This window comes from Opisthocomus hoazin, chromosome 1 (assembly GCF_030867145.1).
Source record: "Opisthocomus hoazin isolate bOpiHoa1 chromosome 1, bOpiHoa1.hap1, whole genome shotgun sequence".
Taxonomy (NCBI): Eukaryota; Metazoa; Chordata; class Aves; order Opisthocomiformes; family Opisthocomidae; genus Opisthocomus; species Opisthocomus hoazin.
Window position 1 is genome coordinate 18,263,777 of NC_134414.1, and position 20,126 is coordinate 18,283,902.

At 41.4% G+C, this 20,126-nt stretch overlaps 1 protein-coding gene across 1 annotated transcript in view; it reads right to left on the bottom strand.

Moving 5' to 3' along the window:
• TRPC6 (transient receptor potential cation channel subfamily C member 6) overlaps positions 1–20,126 on the bottom strand; it is a 104,545-nt gene that overhangs the window by 35,838 nt on the left and 48,581 nt on the right. The window contains exon 2 of the mRNA XM_075417866.1: positions 2,865–3,639. Coding sequence (XP_075273981.1) covers positions 2,865–3,639 — 775 coding nt within the window. The remainder of the gene's footprint in view (positions 1–2,864; positions 3,640–20,126) is intronic.

Genomic DNA, 20,126 nt, shown 5'->3' on the forward strand with positions numbered 1-20,126 from the left:
GCTTAAGCGATCTGGACGCCCACAAATCCATGGGCCCCAATGGAATGCACCCACGAGTGCTAAGGGAGCTGGCAGATGTCATTGCTGAGCCACTCTCCATCATCTTTGAGAGGTCCTGGAGGACAGGAGAGGTGCCCGAGGACTGGAGAAAGGCAAATGTCACGCCAGTCTTCAAAAAGGGCAAGAAGGAGGACCCAGGGAACTACAGGTCGGTCAGCCTCACCTCCATCCCGGGAAAGGTGATGGAGCAGCTTATCCTGGAGGTCATCAACAAGCAAGTGGAAGAAAAGAAGGTTATCAGGAGTAGTCAACATGGATTCACCAAGGGGAAATCATGCCTGACCAATCTGATAGCTTTCCACAATGGCATGACTGGCTGCGTAGATGAGGGGAGAGCCGTGGATGTTGTCTGCCTCAACTTCAGCAAGGCTTTCGACACAGTCTCCCATAATATTCTCCTACGGAAGCTCAGAAAGTGTGGGCTGGATGAGTGGTTGGTGAGGTGGATTGAGAACTGGCTGAATGGCAGAACTCAGAGGGTTGTCGTCAGTGGCACTGAGTCTAGTTGGAGGCCGGTAACTAGTGGTGTCCCTCAGGGGTCAGTACTGGGCCCAGTCTTGTTTAACTTCTTCATCAACGACCTGGATGAATAGTTAGAATGTACCCTCAGCAAGTTTGCTGACGACAACAAACTGGGAGGTGTGGTAGATACACCAGAAGGCTGTGCTGCCATTCAGAGTGACCTCAACAGGCTGGAAAGTTGGGCAGAGAGGAACCTGATGAGGTTCAACAAAGGCAAATGCAGGGTCCTGCACCTGGGCAGGAACAACCCCATGCATCAGTATAGACTGGGGTGGACCTGCTGGAGAGCAGCTCTGCGGAGAGGGACCTGGGTGTCCTAGTGGATGACAGGTTAACCATAAGCCAGCAGTGTGCCCTGGTTGCCAAGAAGGCCAATGGCATCCTGGGGTGCATTAAGAAGAGTGTGGCCAGCAGGTCGAGGGAGGTTCTCCTTTCCCTCTACACTGCCCTAGTGAGGCCTCATCTGGAGTATTCTGTCCATTTCTGGGCTCCCCAGTTCAAGAAAGATGAGGAGCTACTGGAGAGAGTCCAGCGGAGGGCTACGAGGATGGTGAGGGGACTGGAGCATCTCTCCTACGAGGAGAGGCTGAGGGAGCTGGGCTTGTTCAGCCTGAAGAAGAGAAGGCTGTGAGGGGACCTAATATACGCTTACAAATATCTGAAGGGTGGGTGTCAGGAGGATGGGGCCAGACTCTTTTCAGTGGTGCCCAGTGACAGGACAAAGGGCAATGGGCACAAACTGAAGCAAAGGAAGTTCCGTCTGAACATGAGGAAGAATTTCTTCACTCTGAGGGTGACGGAGCACTGGAGCAGTCTGCCCAGGGAGGTTGTGGGGTCTCCTTCTCTGGAGATATTCAAGACCCGCCTGGACAAGGTCCTGTGCAGCCTGCTGTAGGTGACCCTGCTTCGGCAGGAGGGTTGGACTAGATGACCCACAGAGTTCCCTTCCAATCCCAAACATTCTGTGATTTTGTGATTCTGTGATTCTGTGAAAATAAAAATTCTTCTCTGCTTCTATTCCAGCTGTCTAGCTGATGTTTTGAAGAATCCCTTGCACGTTCCTTCTCCAAAAAATATTTCGGCTTCTTATAACAGATTGGTGCCACAAAAGTACACCTACGAGAATGAATCAAGAATGAGTAATTCAGAATTGCGGCACTGCAGCTCAGGTTGGCTAAGCACAGACAGGTTCATGGCGTTGAGAACTATGCCACTGCCAAGAAGATTAAAATTAAATATTGACCACAGCAACTTCAAACTCTTCCTAGCAGAATATCGGAAATTATTCTCTTTCTTACTGCTTTGGAGGGCAGCTGATCTCCTGCTAGTGAAGTCTAGACACCTTGCTCTGTCACAGCAGTACCATATACCAGCATCTGCTTTCAACGGTGTCCCATACGGTAAACCCAGTCCAAGTGATTTTATCTAACCTAAGTCATAATTGATACCGCCTATGTTTGCACAAGGTCTGACTTCGCCTTTACTGAAAGCAAAAATCTTACATTCTTACTGTCTTAACACAAATAAACTGTGCTAAATATTTTGTAGGTTGTGCACCACTGTATCTACGTAACAGTAATAAAAAAAAAAAAAGGAACATTCATGCTTCAAGGATCTAAAGGGCCTTGAATCCCTTGATTATTGTTTTTTTCTAAAACCATGCATTTTTATAACACTAAAAATTCTGTATAACGCTGAAAACGTCTTTAATTTCACAGAGTTCAAATATAACTAGGTATAAATAAGTAAAAAAGAGGAAAAGATTAGTAGAAACACCAGACAAAAGCAACGCATTTGAAAAGGACAAGAAGGACATCATTTAGAGTTCTTTTAGTAAGTAACTGTAAAACACTGAGAGAAGTGAGAAAGCTTTCAGTCCAACTACGAGAAGATAATGAGAATGTATGAGGGTTTAGCAGAACCGTGCAATGTGGCTTGCATAAGTGATTAAACTGTTTCACTTCAGGCTCCTCTCTCCCCTGTACTAAGCCAGCTTCACCCATGGGTTTTCAGGGACTTCCTTACTATCCTGCCTGATACAAAGTAGAAAACGAGTTCGCTGGCACCTTCTACACAAGCAGCATGAATTACAATCAGCACAGAGCACCAAGACACTCTCAAAGATTTAAATCCCCCATTCATTAAACAACTATACATTTTCCCACATTATCCTGCCGATTTGTGAAGATGATGCTGATCTCTTACTGTTCAAGGAACGGGAGAAAGACCTTTGATTGAACTTTGCAATTCTGTGTCTGTCAGAATTAGTACCCTCTACTCACCTTAAACTCTTTTTCAATGTTGGCAAGCACAGCCAACTCATTGCTGAGCTCTAAGGCAGTCATTACAGGGTCTTCACTGGACAAAGACAGATAGGCAGGGCTGGCCAGGCCTTTGTAGGCATTGATTCTAGACCTAGAATGGCTGAAAGAGTCATGCTTTTGTTTCTGATTGCATTCACTGCACTTGCAGAAATAGTCATGTGGCCTATCGATCCGAGCTCCTTTTCTCAGCAGAGTGTGGACGATCTCATACTCATGGCAGTGGGCAGCCAGAATGATCGGTGTAACATCATGGGAAAACCGTGTGCCATCTTCATCGTATGCGTAGAAGTCATCGTGCTGGAGCTCCGACTGGCTCGGGCTCAAAGCAAGCCGCTTGCCTTCAGCAAATGCAGGATGGTTTAGGATGGCTTCCACTATCCGAACGTAACCTTTGCTAATAGCCAAAAGCAAGGCATCCCCAACCCGTGACAAGTTCTCCTTCTTTAGGAGAAGCTCTGTGATCTCCAGGTGTTCATTGGCAACTGCCAACTGCAAGGCGTTCTGCCCCATATAGTCCACACAGTTCACATTGAGTGAGGGACATTCTTCCAGCATTTTGCGAATCACTGGAATATTTCCATATTCTGCTGCATCCAAAAAGCGCTCCTCCTCAAGAGAAAGACTTGTTGAGTGGTCATTGAACATATACGCTGGCCCTCGACTGGCCTGCCTCCTCCCCTTCTCCCGGAGAATGGTCTGTCGTCGTAGCGCTAGTCTATTCTCGTTGCCTCGGCTGTGTGGAAATAGGAGAGGTTATTAGTTCTGTTGTATGCAAGGGAATATCCATTTTAAATACTAATATAAACATTTTCATAATTTATCTGCTGCATATTTTTCTTGCAGCAGGGAGACCAGAAACTCTGACTGCGAATCACTTTGTAACCACTGTTGCTACGCAGCCCTGGAATCAGTAGCCAGCTACATTTTATTTCAACTAGAAGAAAAAGCCCTAGTCAATCATCATTTAAGATGACACTTGTTTCCCTATTTCGTCCTCCACGGCTTTTTCATGATTTTTAGTGAACCTGGACTGCGCTTCATATTACATAGGTAGAATAACAGTTTTAAAGGTAAGGTTCTTTCTCCCGTTTACACAGAAACCCCTCTCTCTTTTTGCAGCACCCTTTTGCCCAAACTTATCATCATCATTTGGTATCCCACACATCCCTCTGATATGTACGGTCACTTCATGGAAGAAGTGTTTCCTATTTTAATCTAGAAAAGAAGAAAGGTTTATAATATTTTTACATGTTACAATGTCACTTTCTGGTTACAGGAATATTTTCAGCAGAAAACACTGAGCTAAGTTTGAGACTTGCTGCAAGAGCGAAACAATGTTTTCCCTGGCTGAATGTTACCACTTTCTGACACCTTTCCTGGATCTTACAGATATTCTGAAGGACTTCACTGGAACAACTGGGTATCAAAAAAAAGAACATCAGATCTGAAGTTCACTGTTTAAATACATCCATTTTAAACACACAGATGACCTGGAGAATAGAGATGACATGCAATGACTGCCTCAGTTCACAGACAGCCGGTATCCACAGCACGAGGCAGTGAGAAGAGTCCACATCTGCTCAGCTGGCAGGAGCAGTCCCAGTGACACCAGGTGAGCTCAGGTGCCTCAGGTGGCCCTTCTGAAAGCCACCTTCCCCTCAGGATGCCATTCACCCAGAGCTCTTTACTTGGTCTGCTCTAGGGCTAAGTCACAGCTCAGAGCGAAGACAAGCCACGGTATGCAGGTGTCGGCAGCCACGGGATGAGGGACAAGGGATTGCACAGGACAGCAGGGCACACGAGCATGGAAATGCTCTAAATTCCCTTCTGCCTCAGAAAAGCAGGCAGGCTCACTTCCCTTGCTCTTATTATTGTTACCCCACTACTACTTTGGCAGCTATCTAACTCACATTTTGGATCTGGTTTCTCCTCTTCGCCCTGCTGTTGTTTTTCTGACATATATAATTGAATGCTTAGTCATAAATTGAATCTGTACAAGATAAAAGCGTCTCGACTACATCGTATGACATCTGTTACTCCCCATCTCCACCATCCTTTTTATTATTACAGTTCATAACCCTGATATCCAATTTATTCCTCCGCTCAGTGGCTTGTCAACAAATCCTGCCAATTCTTGCTTCATGACAGCTCTGAAATGTTGTCCATTCTTCTATTTCTACTAGTGAAACCCTCATCCATTCCTCACCTCTTATATTAATTACTTGATAATTATTTAGTTATTAAAACATAAAGTGAACAGTATCAAAGCTAAGTTTGACGAGGAATGCCACAAAATATGCTACATTCTCTTTAATAAGAAAATCTAATTCATGTCTTTCTTATTTCAGTCAACTAAGATCCAAATCCTCAATAGAAATTCAATTGTAAATCATCTTCTCTCCTAGAATTACTCTGCTAAAATACATAATATTCACTACAACTTCATCTCTTTTCTTTTTGAATGGTAGCTTAATGATTCTTTACATACATATGCTCAAACACACTTCACTATTTTTGGTATTTTCCACAAAATGATAACCACGAGCAATATTTTAATCATTAAATACTCACTAATGAACATGAATTTATGTATTTAAACAGCAGTGAAAAAATTAGTCTTTTGTGACTCTGAATGTCTTCACAAAAAGTAACATTACAAGATATTATTTCTTGTAGATTGTTAATGTTTGACTTTAGTATAAATTTCCTTTTGCCTCTTGCCTTCTCAGTTCGAGATACAGTCCTCTGCAGCACTGGAAGTGTTTCAAACTGCCCTAAGTCTTAAATCTAAAAGGACAATTTTTTTATGCAAGATAATCACAGGTATGGAATCTAGAATATATCAAAGCTGACAACTACAACACCGTTCTATACGCAGACAGTACTAATACCGAACTACAATGGCAAGTTTACAGCCTTATTTGGGACTACGTTATTTCATGATACGGAATAAAATCAGGTCCCATCCTCCTCTACTCCTGAAGAGCTTCACGAAGGCTGTCCCAGTTACTGTGGGTTCAAAGCATATGAGAGAGCATGGGTATGTGCTAATGTCTTCTAGGTGTATATGCTATATGGCTGGAATTGCTCCATGTGTATTTCTACATATCTTAAAAGAAAAAAAAATTATATTTGTTGAAAAGACAGCCTTTGGAGAGGTTTCATAGAAAACATGAAAGAATGAAAATGTTACTGGCATTGGTGACAATATCAGTGCCAAAAAATGAATTTCACTAAATAGAAGCCAGTCTCTGGATACGCCTACCAGTGTTTAACTGGAGATGTGTGTGCTAATTTGGCACACGGATGCAATGGTAGAAAGGAGGGATCACAGCAGAGAAAGCAGACACCAGACTCCTCAGTTTTGAAAGTTAAACCTTAAAGGACTGTTAACATGGTTCTGAAAAGTTTCTTTAAAGATGGAATACGAGAGTGTATGGGTAGATTGAAAATCAGCTGGGAGGCAGGAAAATGAAGGGAGTTACATACAAGATGGGGAAAGAATGCAAGGGGAAATTTTAAAACCTGATGGGTTTTAAGATTTATGCACCGTATAACTTTTAAGAGAAGACCATAGCAGGACCATAGGGAGACGAGTTCCCTGATTTCCACAACAGTTAGTTCTCAAAAAACAAAGGACTTGTAGACTCCTATGAAGTTAACCCTACAATTAAGGGTTTTAAACCAGGCTACACGTTTCTTGAGTTTTCTAGCTTCCCGGAAAAAAGAAGCTCAGTGTAGTAACTATAAAATTGTGAGAAAAGATGTTTAGTTGATCCTAATCAACTGATCAGAACTGATTTTCATTCACCATTACCCTGGCATATTGAAATTGTGCAATGCTTGGAAGAAAACAAAGTGATTGTAGTGAAATGAGCTAGAAGTAAAATAAAAGCAAACAATACATACTGTAGTGACCCATCTTGTATACGTATGCTCCTACCAAATTTAATTAAACATGGTTGGGTTTTAGACCTTAACAAATAAAAATTAAAGTTTCTCTAATGTAAAATAACAAATTTATAAAAAAATGGGTAGAAAACCTTTGACTGTACTGCATGTAAGACTCATTCTTACAAATGTGGTGTCCTGGCAGTTCACTGAATTATGAATTGGGCCACCTTCTGAGATAGCTGGAAAAGCAAGTACACCTGGGTTGGACAGTTGTCAGTAAGACATATAAATGTTTTTTAATTATCCTTTTCTCCTACTGCACTTTAATGGACGATCATATTATTTCTTTAATGCATACTGCTTTGCACTTTTGGCATTCTGTAGCTGAGTGTACAAGCGCAAGAAGTTAGTAAAATCCTCATAGGAGGCAGCCCTAAACAAAGCGGCAGAATAAAGCACCGTTTGGTCAAAACCAGCACTTCTAGTAGAAATATAGATAAGAAAGGTGACATTTAACGTTATCATTTTAAAAAGGAATACCTTTGATATCAGTTTAGAAAAATACAGTAAGTTTACAAGATTCAACACGCATATACAGGAAAACTAGGATAAATATAAAAATAAGAGCATATAGCTGTTTTCTGAGCTACAGTTCCACAGTTCATAAAATCTGTAGTTGTTACTAATAAAATGTTTGCTTTCAAAACGAATTTACACAAAGAACTAAATATTGTCCTGCTGGCATTTACATATTTTGTGTCCTTTGAAAGAAGAGGAACTATTTCTCTGCTAACAATTTAGAAAAACTATTTACTACAAAATGCTAAATAATTAAACTTATTATGACATGTAATAGTTACATGTAGTTATAACTGTGCTTGCATCATTTAGATTGCTTTGATATTATACAGTCAACTGTTTATTTGACTTCTACTTGACTTGCATCTCCTGTTCCTACTTCTTTTACAGTAGAAACTATAGTGCTGTTTGGATTTCACAGGGCTAAGCAAGTTAAGGTAGCAAAAGGTGAAAACATCCACCTCCATCTGAGAAGTCACTGTGTAATTCAGGTCTGGACTTGAATAAACTTTTACAGCCAGGTTTTTACGACGTACCAGTTGCTCAGTTTCTCATTTTAAATTGTTTTAATGTCAAACGTAAGCACTACCACAATAACAAAATGCAAGTTTTATTATTCAAACAAATGGTACTTCTGTTCAGTGTTTGCCACGGAGTCAGGGAACTCCAACTGAAATGGAACAGCAGGACACGTTCTACAGCAGTTAATCACGCAATCAAGAAGGTTTAAGTTTCCAGTAATCAAAGAAATTCAAGTAAAAAAATGCTATTATATTCTGATCAGTTCTGAAGCTATTAAGCCCCTTCCATAGTTCTTTACTCTGCTCAATAAAAACCATTATAGGTGTTCACATTTTCTCAGTGCGAATTTTGCGGCTGACTCAACTGGCAGCAGAAGCAGGCAATGAGTAAAATAAGCAGCGTCTATCATGTACTGATCTTTAGGCTATTTCTTACATTTAGCAAAGGAAAAGCTGAGACTGATTTTAATTAACACAAGCAGATATCAGCACATCAGCTGCTCTAAGTGTCCTTATCTATACTTCTACTGTCTGTGCTTCTATGGACTCTGATCTGTGATTTCCCTCTCCATGGCCTCTCCAGACGTTAAGGTGTAATGACGATCTTCTAACAAAAGTCACTGCAGTACCCCTCATGTTACAAATCCCCAGAGCATTCACGCTCCCTCTACTTTATTTCACCTCAATTCATTCTAAAGACTCAAACCAGTATGTTTTAAGAAATATTTGTTGTTTTGCTCCAACTGGTTTCATGGGTCTATCTCCCCCAATCCTTATTCCATCACTTTCTCTCTCATTCCTTCCATATGTGCTGCAACTGTGTACAAGAAACCTGCTCCTGCTGATATCTACTATCCAAAAAGCCATGCTGCATCTCCTACAGAGCAAGGGAAATGTTCGCAAAGACTAAGTCCAGTTTAATGAGGCTAATCTCTCCCAACTCCTACTGTCAATAAAGGCAACAGACCCCACGACAACAGGATTCAGAGTAGGAACTTCACCTCATTGTAGATTATGTACCGCATACAGGATGGTTACCATCATTAACAAAACATTAGCTATGTTATGTTTATGTTAGCCTAAGATAAATAGCCTAAATTCCCCACACCTGCTCAACTTATGATAATAACACCTCTCTGCTGCTTCACTTTATCCTTCTGACAGAAACATTGTATGTAAAGATGGAGCTAGGATTCAGCTGGAGTTAAAAGTAGCAAATGATCATCAAAAAATATCATCTGAAAGTACAGTAGAAGCAAAAGGAAGTCTAAGGAGATTCATTGATGGTTGGACTTGACGATCTTGGAGGTCTTCTCCAACCTATGATTCTATGCTTGGTTCTCACTGTTCAACAGACTGGTGGAGCCAGTGACCAAGGACATAGGTGGCACTGAGGTACTCGGCACCTTCTTTGCCTCTGTTTTCACCAGTAAGGTCTCTCCACAGACCTCAGAGATCCCCAACCAAGCAGCAGAGCGAAGCATCACCTACAATCAAGGAAGACTGACCCTGGCTACCACTAAGTCAACCGGACGCACGATCCTGAAACCCTGCACCCAGGGGTACAGAGGGAGCTGGCAGATGTTATCACAAGGCTGTTCTGTCTCCTTTCAAAGTGCATAGCGACTGGTGGAATTTCTACTCATAGGAAACAGGTTTTCCAGCTTTCTTAGCTCCCCATTGGCTTCTCAGTTTTGAATAAACTAATCATTGAATTGCAGTAGCACAATCATTTGAAATGCAGAAACCATCCCATTGAGCAGCATGCTGGCAAAGTCCTATCTATCTGGAACTGCTTCTTTCTTCAAGATCTGTGCAGCAATCATTTACTGCCATACACCACTTAAATAACTTATACTGAAGTTCATTAACAGACAATAAATTCAGTCAGCCCGTAAAACATTTCATAATAATTTTTTAAAACGCCTTCAAAAAAATAAAGATGCATTCAGTGTAGAAGTCAGATCTTATTTAAACTAAGTGAAAATAACAATATCACCGATTGTTTTGGTTTGGCCTGGATAAATGCCAGGCGCCCACCAAAACCACTCTGTCACTCCCCCTCCTCAACTGCACAGAGGAGAGGAAATGTAATGCAAGGCTCGAGGGTCGAGACAAGGACGAGGGGGATCCCTCACCAATTACCGTCACGGGCAAAACAGACTGAACTTCGGGAGAAAAGGGAGTTCAATCCATCACCAATCAAATCAGAGCATGATAGTGAGAAATAAATCCAGATATTCAAACACCTTCCCCTCACCCCTCCCTTCTTCCCGGGCTCAGCTTCAATCCCGTTTCTCTCCCTCCTCCTCCCCTCCACTGAATGGCACAGGGGGATGGGGAATGGGGGTTATGGTCAGTTCATCACACGTTGTCTCTGCCGCTCCTCCCTCCTCAGGAGGAAGACTCCGCACACTCTGCCCCTGCTCCAGCGTGAGGTCCCTCTCACGGGAGACAGTTCTCCACAAACTTCTCCAATATGAGTCCTTCCTACAGAGTGCAGCTCTTCACAGACTGCACCAGCGTGGGTCCCTCCCACAGGCTGCAGTCCTTCAGGAACAGGCTGCTCCAGCATGGGTCCCCCATGGGGTCACAAGCCCTGAGCAAACCCGCTCCAGTGTGGGCTCCTCTCTCCACGGGTCCACCGGTCCTGGCAGGAGCCTGCTCCAGCACGGGGCTCCCCACGGGGTCACAGCCTCCTTCAGGCATCCACCTGCTCCGGCGTGGGGTCCCTTCCATGGGCTGCAGGTGGAGATCTGCTCCAGCATGGACCTCCATGGGCTGCAGGGGAACAACCTGCCTCACCATGGTCTTCATCACGAGCTGCAAAGGCTCTGACATTTCGGGCACCTCCTCCCCCTCCTTCTTCACTGACCTTGGTGCCTGCAGAGAGTTGTTTCTTTCACATCATCTCACTCCTCTCTCTTCACTGCCCTTTCACCGCAGTTTTTTTCTTCCCCTTCTTAACTCTGTTATCCCAGAGGCGCTGCCACCGCCGCTGATTGGCTTGGCCTTGGCCAGTGGCAGGTCCATCTTAGAGCCGGCTGGCACTGGCTTGATCAGCCATGGAGGAAGCTTCTCGCAGCTTCTCACAGAAGCCACCCCTATAGCCCCCCGCTACCAAAACCTCGCCACATAAACCTATAACAGTGATTTAAAACACATATCTTTATCTGCCCTGCAAAACTCATCCAGTATAAAATTATTCTGCTAGCATTTGATCCTTATAAAGTGAAAGGAAACAAACCCTTCAACAGGATCACGGTCATTATTTTTTCCCAAGATGCTAACTGAACTTTAGTTAGCCAGCCAAAAACTCCAGTTCATTAAACACTTCTCATTCATTTTTCAAATAATAGAAACCAATTAAATTTCTATTCCAGCAATACAATCAGTATGATCTATCAAAAGAAAGAGTAATCTTTGCTAGTGAAGAATACTTAGAATTAGCTTATTTGTCCAGTAGCAATTCCTCCTTCCTTGCCTCTGTTTAGAAGAAAATCAGTGCTTAAACGGGAGATTAAGTACACACATTCCCTAGACTCATCTTCTGGAGCAGAACTTATTGCAGAATGAAAAAGTAGATTTTTGCATTGTATGCTGGACTGTAGCACATGTCTGATGCAGAGCTCTAGAATCTCAGTGTAACTCATTTTCCCTGCACCAATATATTTTATATGTATGAAAAAAATTTCCTGTTTTGCCCATTTGCAATTACAGTTAATTAAAGTTAAGGATCTGTAATTAAAACTGGTTCTTGCAGCACAAGACTACAAATATGTTTAATTGTAACAGAGAAGGCAAATTATTCTACTGTATTATTTCTGCTTAATTAGATACAGACAGTAAATATTAATTCAGGAGTTTGTTAAGAAGCGTATAAGGTACCAGATTCCCTCCAAGAGCAGGGAAAGGAATTTGATGATCGAGAAGAGTGTGTTCAGTCCTGTTATGTTTTGATGTTCTTACATTTATTTCACAATTATTAAGGTCTTTTCAGCCCATTTTTTGTCAAAAAGATACCTATGTTAGCACCTATTGTCACAGATTCTGGCCACATAAGTCTAGAAGCCACTTGAAACCTCACATTTCCCAGACTACTGAATAACTCATTTCCCAGACTACTGAATAACTGTTGGTTGCAACAGATTATTCATGCACTTTGGGGGAAAAGTGGTCTAAATGACCACACTTGTTACTACTCGTTACTTAGGAGTTAGCACGACCAAGCCTGGAATTTTGTCATCATTTTGGATACCATACGACAGGAAGGAGTTCTACAAAATAAGAAATTAAATCCAAGAGATCAGCAGGGGTCACACAGCCTCTACTTTATTTTCCACTTTAAGTATAATAAGGTTGATTTTGTGAATTATATATGGTGGTTTTCTGCTCATCTCACTTCTGCCATAGGAACAGTAGGATTCTAGTATAAATTAGTCACCTTGATCTACTCCGTAGATAAAGGAGAGACAACTCTCCTGTCTACCTTCAATATTTACTTTAGGATAGCATAAATTTTCATGTAGAGCACCTACATTTTTCATCATTTAAAAAAGAATCCTAGCTGATTAGGTGAGATGAAGGCCTCATTTAATGTACACAATTTAGCAGGAATATAGACCACAGAATCATGATGCAGTCAAGTCCCTTACAAGTACAGATACCGCTGCACATCATTCCCATTAAAATATCAGGCTCTGCCTTAAAGGAAATTGCTGTCTTGCTGGAATTTTATTTTCTCTTACTAATCCCACTGAAAGACTAATCCAGAATGTGATTGATCTAGCAGTCAGAAACATTTATCTAATTTTCAGCCTAAATTTAATAATGGCAAATTTATATCTGTTTGGTTTTATTTAGGAACCAGAATTCTATTTCAAATTAAGTAGCACTTTCCCCTGACAATGGATACCTGCAACACACCAATGCACAGCAACCACAACCCCTCTCAACCTTCATTTTGCTGCGCTAAATCAAGCTCATCTCATTTTCTGCAATGTCCACGCAGTTAATTCTGACACAGAACAAAACAATGCTCAAGCACACCTTCCTGAACTACACAGTAAACCGATGTGTCAGCGTTTGCAGTAAAACGACTGGCAACCATTTGGTGTTAAAATGTACATCTTCGGCTATCTCTCTGGTACATTTACATCCACGAACTTATTTAGGCATTACAGATTTCTCTTTGAGCCTGAGATAAGTCTTCTGCCTTTGCTGACTTTCCTTAACCAGGTGTCAGAAAGTGAGTCTCTGATTTATGAACTGAAAGAACTGTGCTGAAAGAGAGAGTCCAGCGGAGGGCTATGAGGATGATGAGGGGACTGGAGCATCTCTCCTACAAGGAGAGGCTGAGGGAGCTGGGCTTGTTCAGCCTGAAGAAGAGAAGGCTGAGAGGGGACCTAATAAATGCTTATAAATATCTGAAGGGTGGGTGTCAGGAGGATGGGGCCAGACTCTTTTCAGTGGTGCCGAGCGACAGGACAAGGGGCAACGGACACAAACTGAAGCAGAGGAAATTTCGTCTGAACATGAGGAAGAACTTCTTCCCTCTGAGGGTGACGGAGCACTGGAATAGGCTGCCCAGGGAGGTTGTGGAGTCTCCTTCTCTGGAGATATTCAAGACCCATCTGGACAAGGTCCTGTGCAGCCTGCTGTAGGCGACACTGCTTCGGCAGGGGGGTTGGTCTAGATGACCCCCAGAGGTCCCTTCCAACCCCGACCATTCTGTGATTCTGTGATCAGATTTCGACCCTCAACTCCCTTTGAGGACACAGACTTTCGTTACAGAGAGATCTGAAGCTGGGCAAGTTTGGGCGTGGGAAACAACTGTGAGCATCCACAGCACTATAATCCAAAGTAAAAAGCTTTTTAGGAGAGTCTGCAACAGCTGCTAGAGGTTGAATGAGCTTGAGTAGTGACAGTACAGCCTCCTCCTGTTTTTCCTTTACTCATGTAAAAGGGTTGATTATACTCTAAACTTACTGTGTAAGAGTACTCCGTTGACTCATTTAAACTTGAGGTCTGGCTTATCTTCAAAAATTTATTATCTCTAGAAGAAGACTATACAACTTCTTAGGAAATTAGAACATATAAACTCACAAAATCCAATTATGCTTGCGTCTGTCTTCATGACCAGGCTTTAGTAAGAGACAACACACTGAAGTCTCTTACTTGCGTGTATTAATGGCAGACCAGACATAATGTTTGTAGTTCTTATGAAGAGAAAATAAATGTGTACTCATGTATTATACCAGCAATGCAAATCTACAGGCTGGGAGTATGGCAAGGAAAAAAGGGGACTGAGATTGCTGGCAGCATCCTAAAGAAAAGTATTAAAGTCATAGAGATTACCCTCAGAGCAAAGTAAATGGAGAAAGTAGAGTTACGTCACCGCACTGGTTTAATCACAAGCTCCTCAGCCTCCTGAAGTTGAAGAATTTTGAAAATTGGCCAGTTACTAAGCGTGACAATAGTATCCACGACTTGTTGAAACTCAAGTAACTGGCTGAAACAATGCTGAAACCATTACTGATCACCTCTGAATCACCCCTGTGGGTGAATGCAAAAGGCCTTGGACTTTTTTTTTAAAAAAAAAAAAAAAAAGAAAAAAGGCAATATAAACTAAATCAATCATTTTCAGATTTAATTCCCATACGCTGCTGGTAAACTGTCAATAATTACTAATTAGTTAGGAGATCAGATATGAACTAATACCAAATGAGACCATCAACACCAAACACCCAAGACTTAACTATTTTGGAACAATCTGTCTTCTGTGAGAGAATAAGAAGCCACGTGAACCAGGCAGGACCAATATCTGTTACAGGTCTTTTAAGGCTTCTGCTGCTGTCACACATCGTACTCTAACAAGCAAAGCAGAGAAAGCGGATGGATGAAATTATGGAGAGAGAGCACTGTTGGTTGGAAAACTGTACTCATCAATCTAAGGTTACAAAGACAATTTCCTCAGAAAATCTGACTTACATCTGATATTATTTAATATGTTAATTAAATGTGATGAATGATGGAATAGAAACACCATGTTTTACATCTGCATATGAACTTAGTCTGAGAGGAACTGAAAACGGGAGGAAAGCAAGGCTAGCATTTTGAATGGGCCTGACAAGAAGCGATCTGAAATAAATGCTGTGCAGTTTGAAAACAAACAGTTTTGCATCTAAGTAAGAATATGCAAGCACATGTTAAAAAATGGGACTGGCCTAGGTTAGTTTGGAAGCGGTAGGTATGAAATAATACTGGTGTTACACAAACTTCTGGTGACACAGGCCCAGCACTTCGAGAACTATACAGACCAACTGGACTTGGTCTAGAAGATGACTGCAGAGCTCATCAAAGGTCTGGAAGGCACGAAATAAAGGACAGCTAGGTTTTGGTTAATCTAGAGAAGACTGAAGGAAGATAGACAGTGTTCAACGCAATGGTGTAAAAGGTAGGGAATCATTTATCTCTATTCACTTCTGGGATCGGTGGCAACCTGTAGCTCCAAAGTCCCTAAAACTTGATTGTGATAAAATATTTCAGAGGGAAGAGGATCATTTGGATGTTCTATTCTTCTATTCTTCTTTATCGCACATATCTAAAAATATAACAATATATGTGGTATATAACACAATAATATATCACATATAATTTGCAAGATATTTTATAAAATTATATCTTGATATATATATAAAATATATAACATTGTGTATAAAATTAAATAATATATACTTAGTCCAGTCAGAGATAGGATGTGAGCTTAGACAGACACATGATCTGGACCTCTATCCGATGCCACACTACAGGTCCAGAAGTGACAGGCTGCAGAAAGGAAGATTAGGTTAAAAATTCTAAAAATAAAGACAGTGAACAGCTGGAAAAAAATATCTGAAAAAACCTTGTATTTTCCATCACCAGAGATCTTGAAGGACAGCTGAGATAAACACGTGGTAGGAATGGCTATGGGACTGCTGGCCTTGCTTGGTGGAGAGGAACTGGCTAAGCTGTCCATGTCTCTCCTAGTCCTATTGTCTACGATTTGATGCTGCAAATTGTTAACAGAGACACAGCTGTCTCATGAGGGCAGACAAATCCCTCAGACCACGTTATTCAGCACTCCTGCTTCTTCTGCAGTTCTACATCACTGGTCAGTCACTAAAGCTGATGGTGGTCCCACACCTTTTACTACTACAAAGCACGTGCACGCAGTTCTCACAAGATACGTCTCTCTCAGGAAACTAGTAACAAACTACAGACCACAACAACTCCCTGGCTGGAACCTGGCAGTGGAAGTCAGAGCCCGTACAAACCACAGGTGTGCAAAGCACTGACAAAGGCCCGTTTCACAGGCCTGGCCGCCGAGCCCAGGCGCTGGTTACAGCTGTCCCCAGGGGACAGCGCAGGGCGGCTGGGAGAGCTTGTGGGGCCACCACCCACACATGCCAGAGAGACGCTTCTCTTTCACAGGTAGCGAGATGGGTTCTTCTCCTGGTGTCTTCTAACTGGAATGAATTTTGATGACTCCTTGATCTATTTAATGATAATGGGAAAGGCCTCTTAATAACATCCACTTTGGTGTTAGGATCCACAGTTCCCCCACAACCCTTAGAAGCTGGTGCTAAAAATCTAAGTGGGCTAGAGCCGAAGTGCTCTGTAAGTAAAAAGCCAAAAACAGCTGTGGACATTTACAATAAAATTTTCAAATAATCAATGACAGTGACTGCACTGGAAGTGAGAAAAGCCTGTAATGAACATCCCTTAAGTATTTCATTTTGCAGCACTTGAAAGGTACAAATAAGAGTATTTCTACTCATGTGGGTTTTTTATCAGAAGATGCACATCTAACACCAAGTATGAAATATGTCATCTTTAAGACCGTTATTTGTAATTATGGTTGAAACTGATGTGTCTTCTGGGACTGCTCTGGAGGCACTTCTGAGACCTGGACTGTCATAGCTTTTTGTTTACTTACTACTGAGAAGTGTTTTCTCCAAGCTGATCTATTATGTTGTGCATATGCTTTTGTATAAAAGCAGATAAACATAATTTAATTTTCAGCTTGGTGAAAAGTTCACATCTGCTGATGCGAACCTGGAAGGGTAGTGGTCCAACAAACATTTTCTTCAGGGAATAGTAAAGGATTTTTCTCTCTCCCCTGGAAATAGTTCAGTAGCTATTTAATGGTTGATGGAGAAAAACAACCATTTCCCAGGCTCCTCATTTCATCTGTCATTCTCCTTACTTTTTACCCTGCTCTTTCACTCGAGCAATAAAACCAGCAGCTTACTACTACTGATGAAGCAGCTGCCCAGCACTGAAACGCAAATGACGAGGGAATAGAAATGGTTAGGGAAATGATTAAGAAAATAGTATCTAGAGAAAAATGGCCCAAGGTGGAAAGGCAGCCTAGAAAACTTAACTCAGGCTAGTTAAATGACATTTATCAGAAACAACAAATAAAAGGTTTGAGAACTCTGACTGCTTGAAGCTTTTAAAGAGAGAAATAGGATTTAAATTCTTTCCTAAGAATAAAAAAGGAGAGAACAGAGTGCTTTACCAGCCCAGAACCTGTTATACACCGTACTTCTAAGGCAAAGAAAACGGAGCAGATGTAACAGCATGGGATGGTAAGGCAGGACAGATGACACTAAGAAATGAGCTGAGACTGCTTAATATGGAGCGTCAAAAGATAGCTTTTTATTTATATCATCCCTTTCTTTGGGGATTAGTGTAATTTTAAGCTTTAGAAGACTACTATGGAACCGGGGTTTGTAGGTCTGAAGATCCTGTTGTACCTAAGCACAAGCATAACTTCATGCTGGTTGCTGAAAACTTTTGACAACAAGCCTTCAATATCAGTTCTGAAGTCTAATTTTAGGGTCATTACTGAAAAAATGAACTGCTATTTTCCAGTACTGGATCTTACTCAGAATGGTGTCTAGCTATGTCTGCAAAACTAGTTCCTTTATATCTAACCCATACCTGCTCAAACATTTTTCCTCAACTGTAAAAAAGTGCTGAATGCATTCACCCTTTCAAGCACACTTTAATTTCAGTGTAATTGCCAGATTTCACAGATTATTTGATCAATGTGCTACTCTGAGGTTGTTTAAAGCCCAGCAGAGTTTCTTTCCAGACTCTTTCTTGCAGAAGGTGGCAGAGAATGCTGGTGTGTGCCCACCAGAGGGAACTCCTTACTAAGCCTGGCACTTGGTACCACCAGTATTCCCCTCTATACCCAACTCCTCAATAAAAAATTTATAGATCCATGATCCTTACCTGTTTTCCGTGAAGTAGCTTTTGGTGCCCACTGCACAATTTTGTTACATCTGGAGACAGACTGTCCAAAGTTTATTGGTTTCAGCAACAGTAAAACAAAGATCAGAAAGTCTTAATAATTCAAAATAAAGCTAGCATTTTAGCTGCAAGACTAGAAAAAAAGTTAAAAGTAAATTAAATACAAAGTATGACTTCAGCATAATTTAACAGCTGGCTAGTTTGCCAATTGATTTGTGTTTCGTATATTGAATATCTAAAGTACATCACAGCCTTCATTGCTATGTGCTTATAGAGGTATTGCACATCCAGCATATTGGAAGGGATATGCTAAATTCTGTATCTATTCCTACAGTCTTACACATAGCCATTTTGAGATGAAGTAAATAATTCTGCTGTTCCAGAGGTGTCTATATGCCTTTGGAGTTGGGGCTTAAACAATTCGTGTAAGTCTATCTGAGCTTGCATGTTTCGCAAAATGTCCTGCGCCTTGTTCACTCCTCAGTTACCAGGCAGCGTCTAACGTTCTCGCTGCACTTGATCATTCTTTTTGAGGTTCCTTCTGGTAGCGCTGAAAACTATTTCCCCTTTCGGAAATTCAGTCAAGTGCTTGCTGTCCAGTGCAAGCAATGTCTTTTGCAGAGCGATTAATACTGCACGTACACATGCTGTGCAAGCAGCCTGCTGTGCTCACGATCTCTGGTGAGTTACTGGCTTTCATTACTCACCTCTTTAGATGATTATCAGTAGTTGCCACCGCGAAGACTGCTGTAGATAACAATTGCTAGGTGGCTGGCTGCTTCAAGCAAGCTGCTTCTTTCCATTAATTATCACTGGGATTTCTGTGTTAATAAGCTACTGCAGTTAGCAATCTAAAAATTCAAGGTCTGACTTTATCCGAGATGGCAGCTTGGGACCCATTTGTTTACCTAGGTATGACCCCACTGAAAAGGTCTATGTAGTTCATATTCCATCCACCACTGAAAATTCCATCACTGTTCTAATGTCACTTCTTTCTATTGCTATTCTTTTCTTACTACTATCATAAGACTACTCCCGACGATTTGTAGACTAAATCACTAAACCTAACAGGTCATGGTTTTTAAAGTGAAGCTAAAACTTTGTCCAGTTAGAACGATCACAACCAATATAATGGCTGTAACACAAACACAGCTGGCTGTTTATGACAAACATGCCTCTATAAACAGAACATTATTACATTAGTAATGAAGTAGCAGATGTCAACAAGATAGCTCTTGTTATGTTCTTAGAGTACCTTAGGAACAAAGTGACAAGAAGTTCAAATAAAAGTAAAATCCACTTCTTGTACAGATCTCTGGAATGTTATGCTACCATGTAGTATGTGCTTTAGTGCTGTGTCCCACCGGTTATAAATAAAAGCACTTAAAATAGACCGTGGATACTTCATCAATGCTAAAACTGGATACAAACAAAGCAAACTTCTATTATATACAAGCAACTTGATCTTGGTACTCCCCTGTTGGAAACTCTAACATTCTTAAAGAGAAACTGTCTTTCGAACTGTAAATTACAGACAAGGTTCAGCATTCCGGCTCTCCAGATCAAATCTGAAGACACAAAATGTTGACCTCACAGACACGGAGGGACAAATACAATTTATTTTAGCTTCAAAAAGATTAAAATGGTTTTCTATTCAACTAAACAGGTTAATTCCTATACTGTCATAATTTATATGGTGCAACAGCTTTACTAAATGGTTAGTAAATTAGGTCAGGATGTTGTTTCGTGTGCATTCTCGCAGAAACACTCCCAACTCTCTGCTCTGCTCTAGCTGCTCAATGCTTCTCCCACACCATGCCATTTGTTATTCTGACATAAGTACTGGGGCATCTCCAGGTTGACCCCAATCAAGGAGCTTATCTAAATGAAAATTAACATTTCTGAAAAAAAAAGTATAAAAATC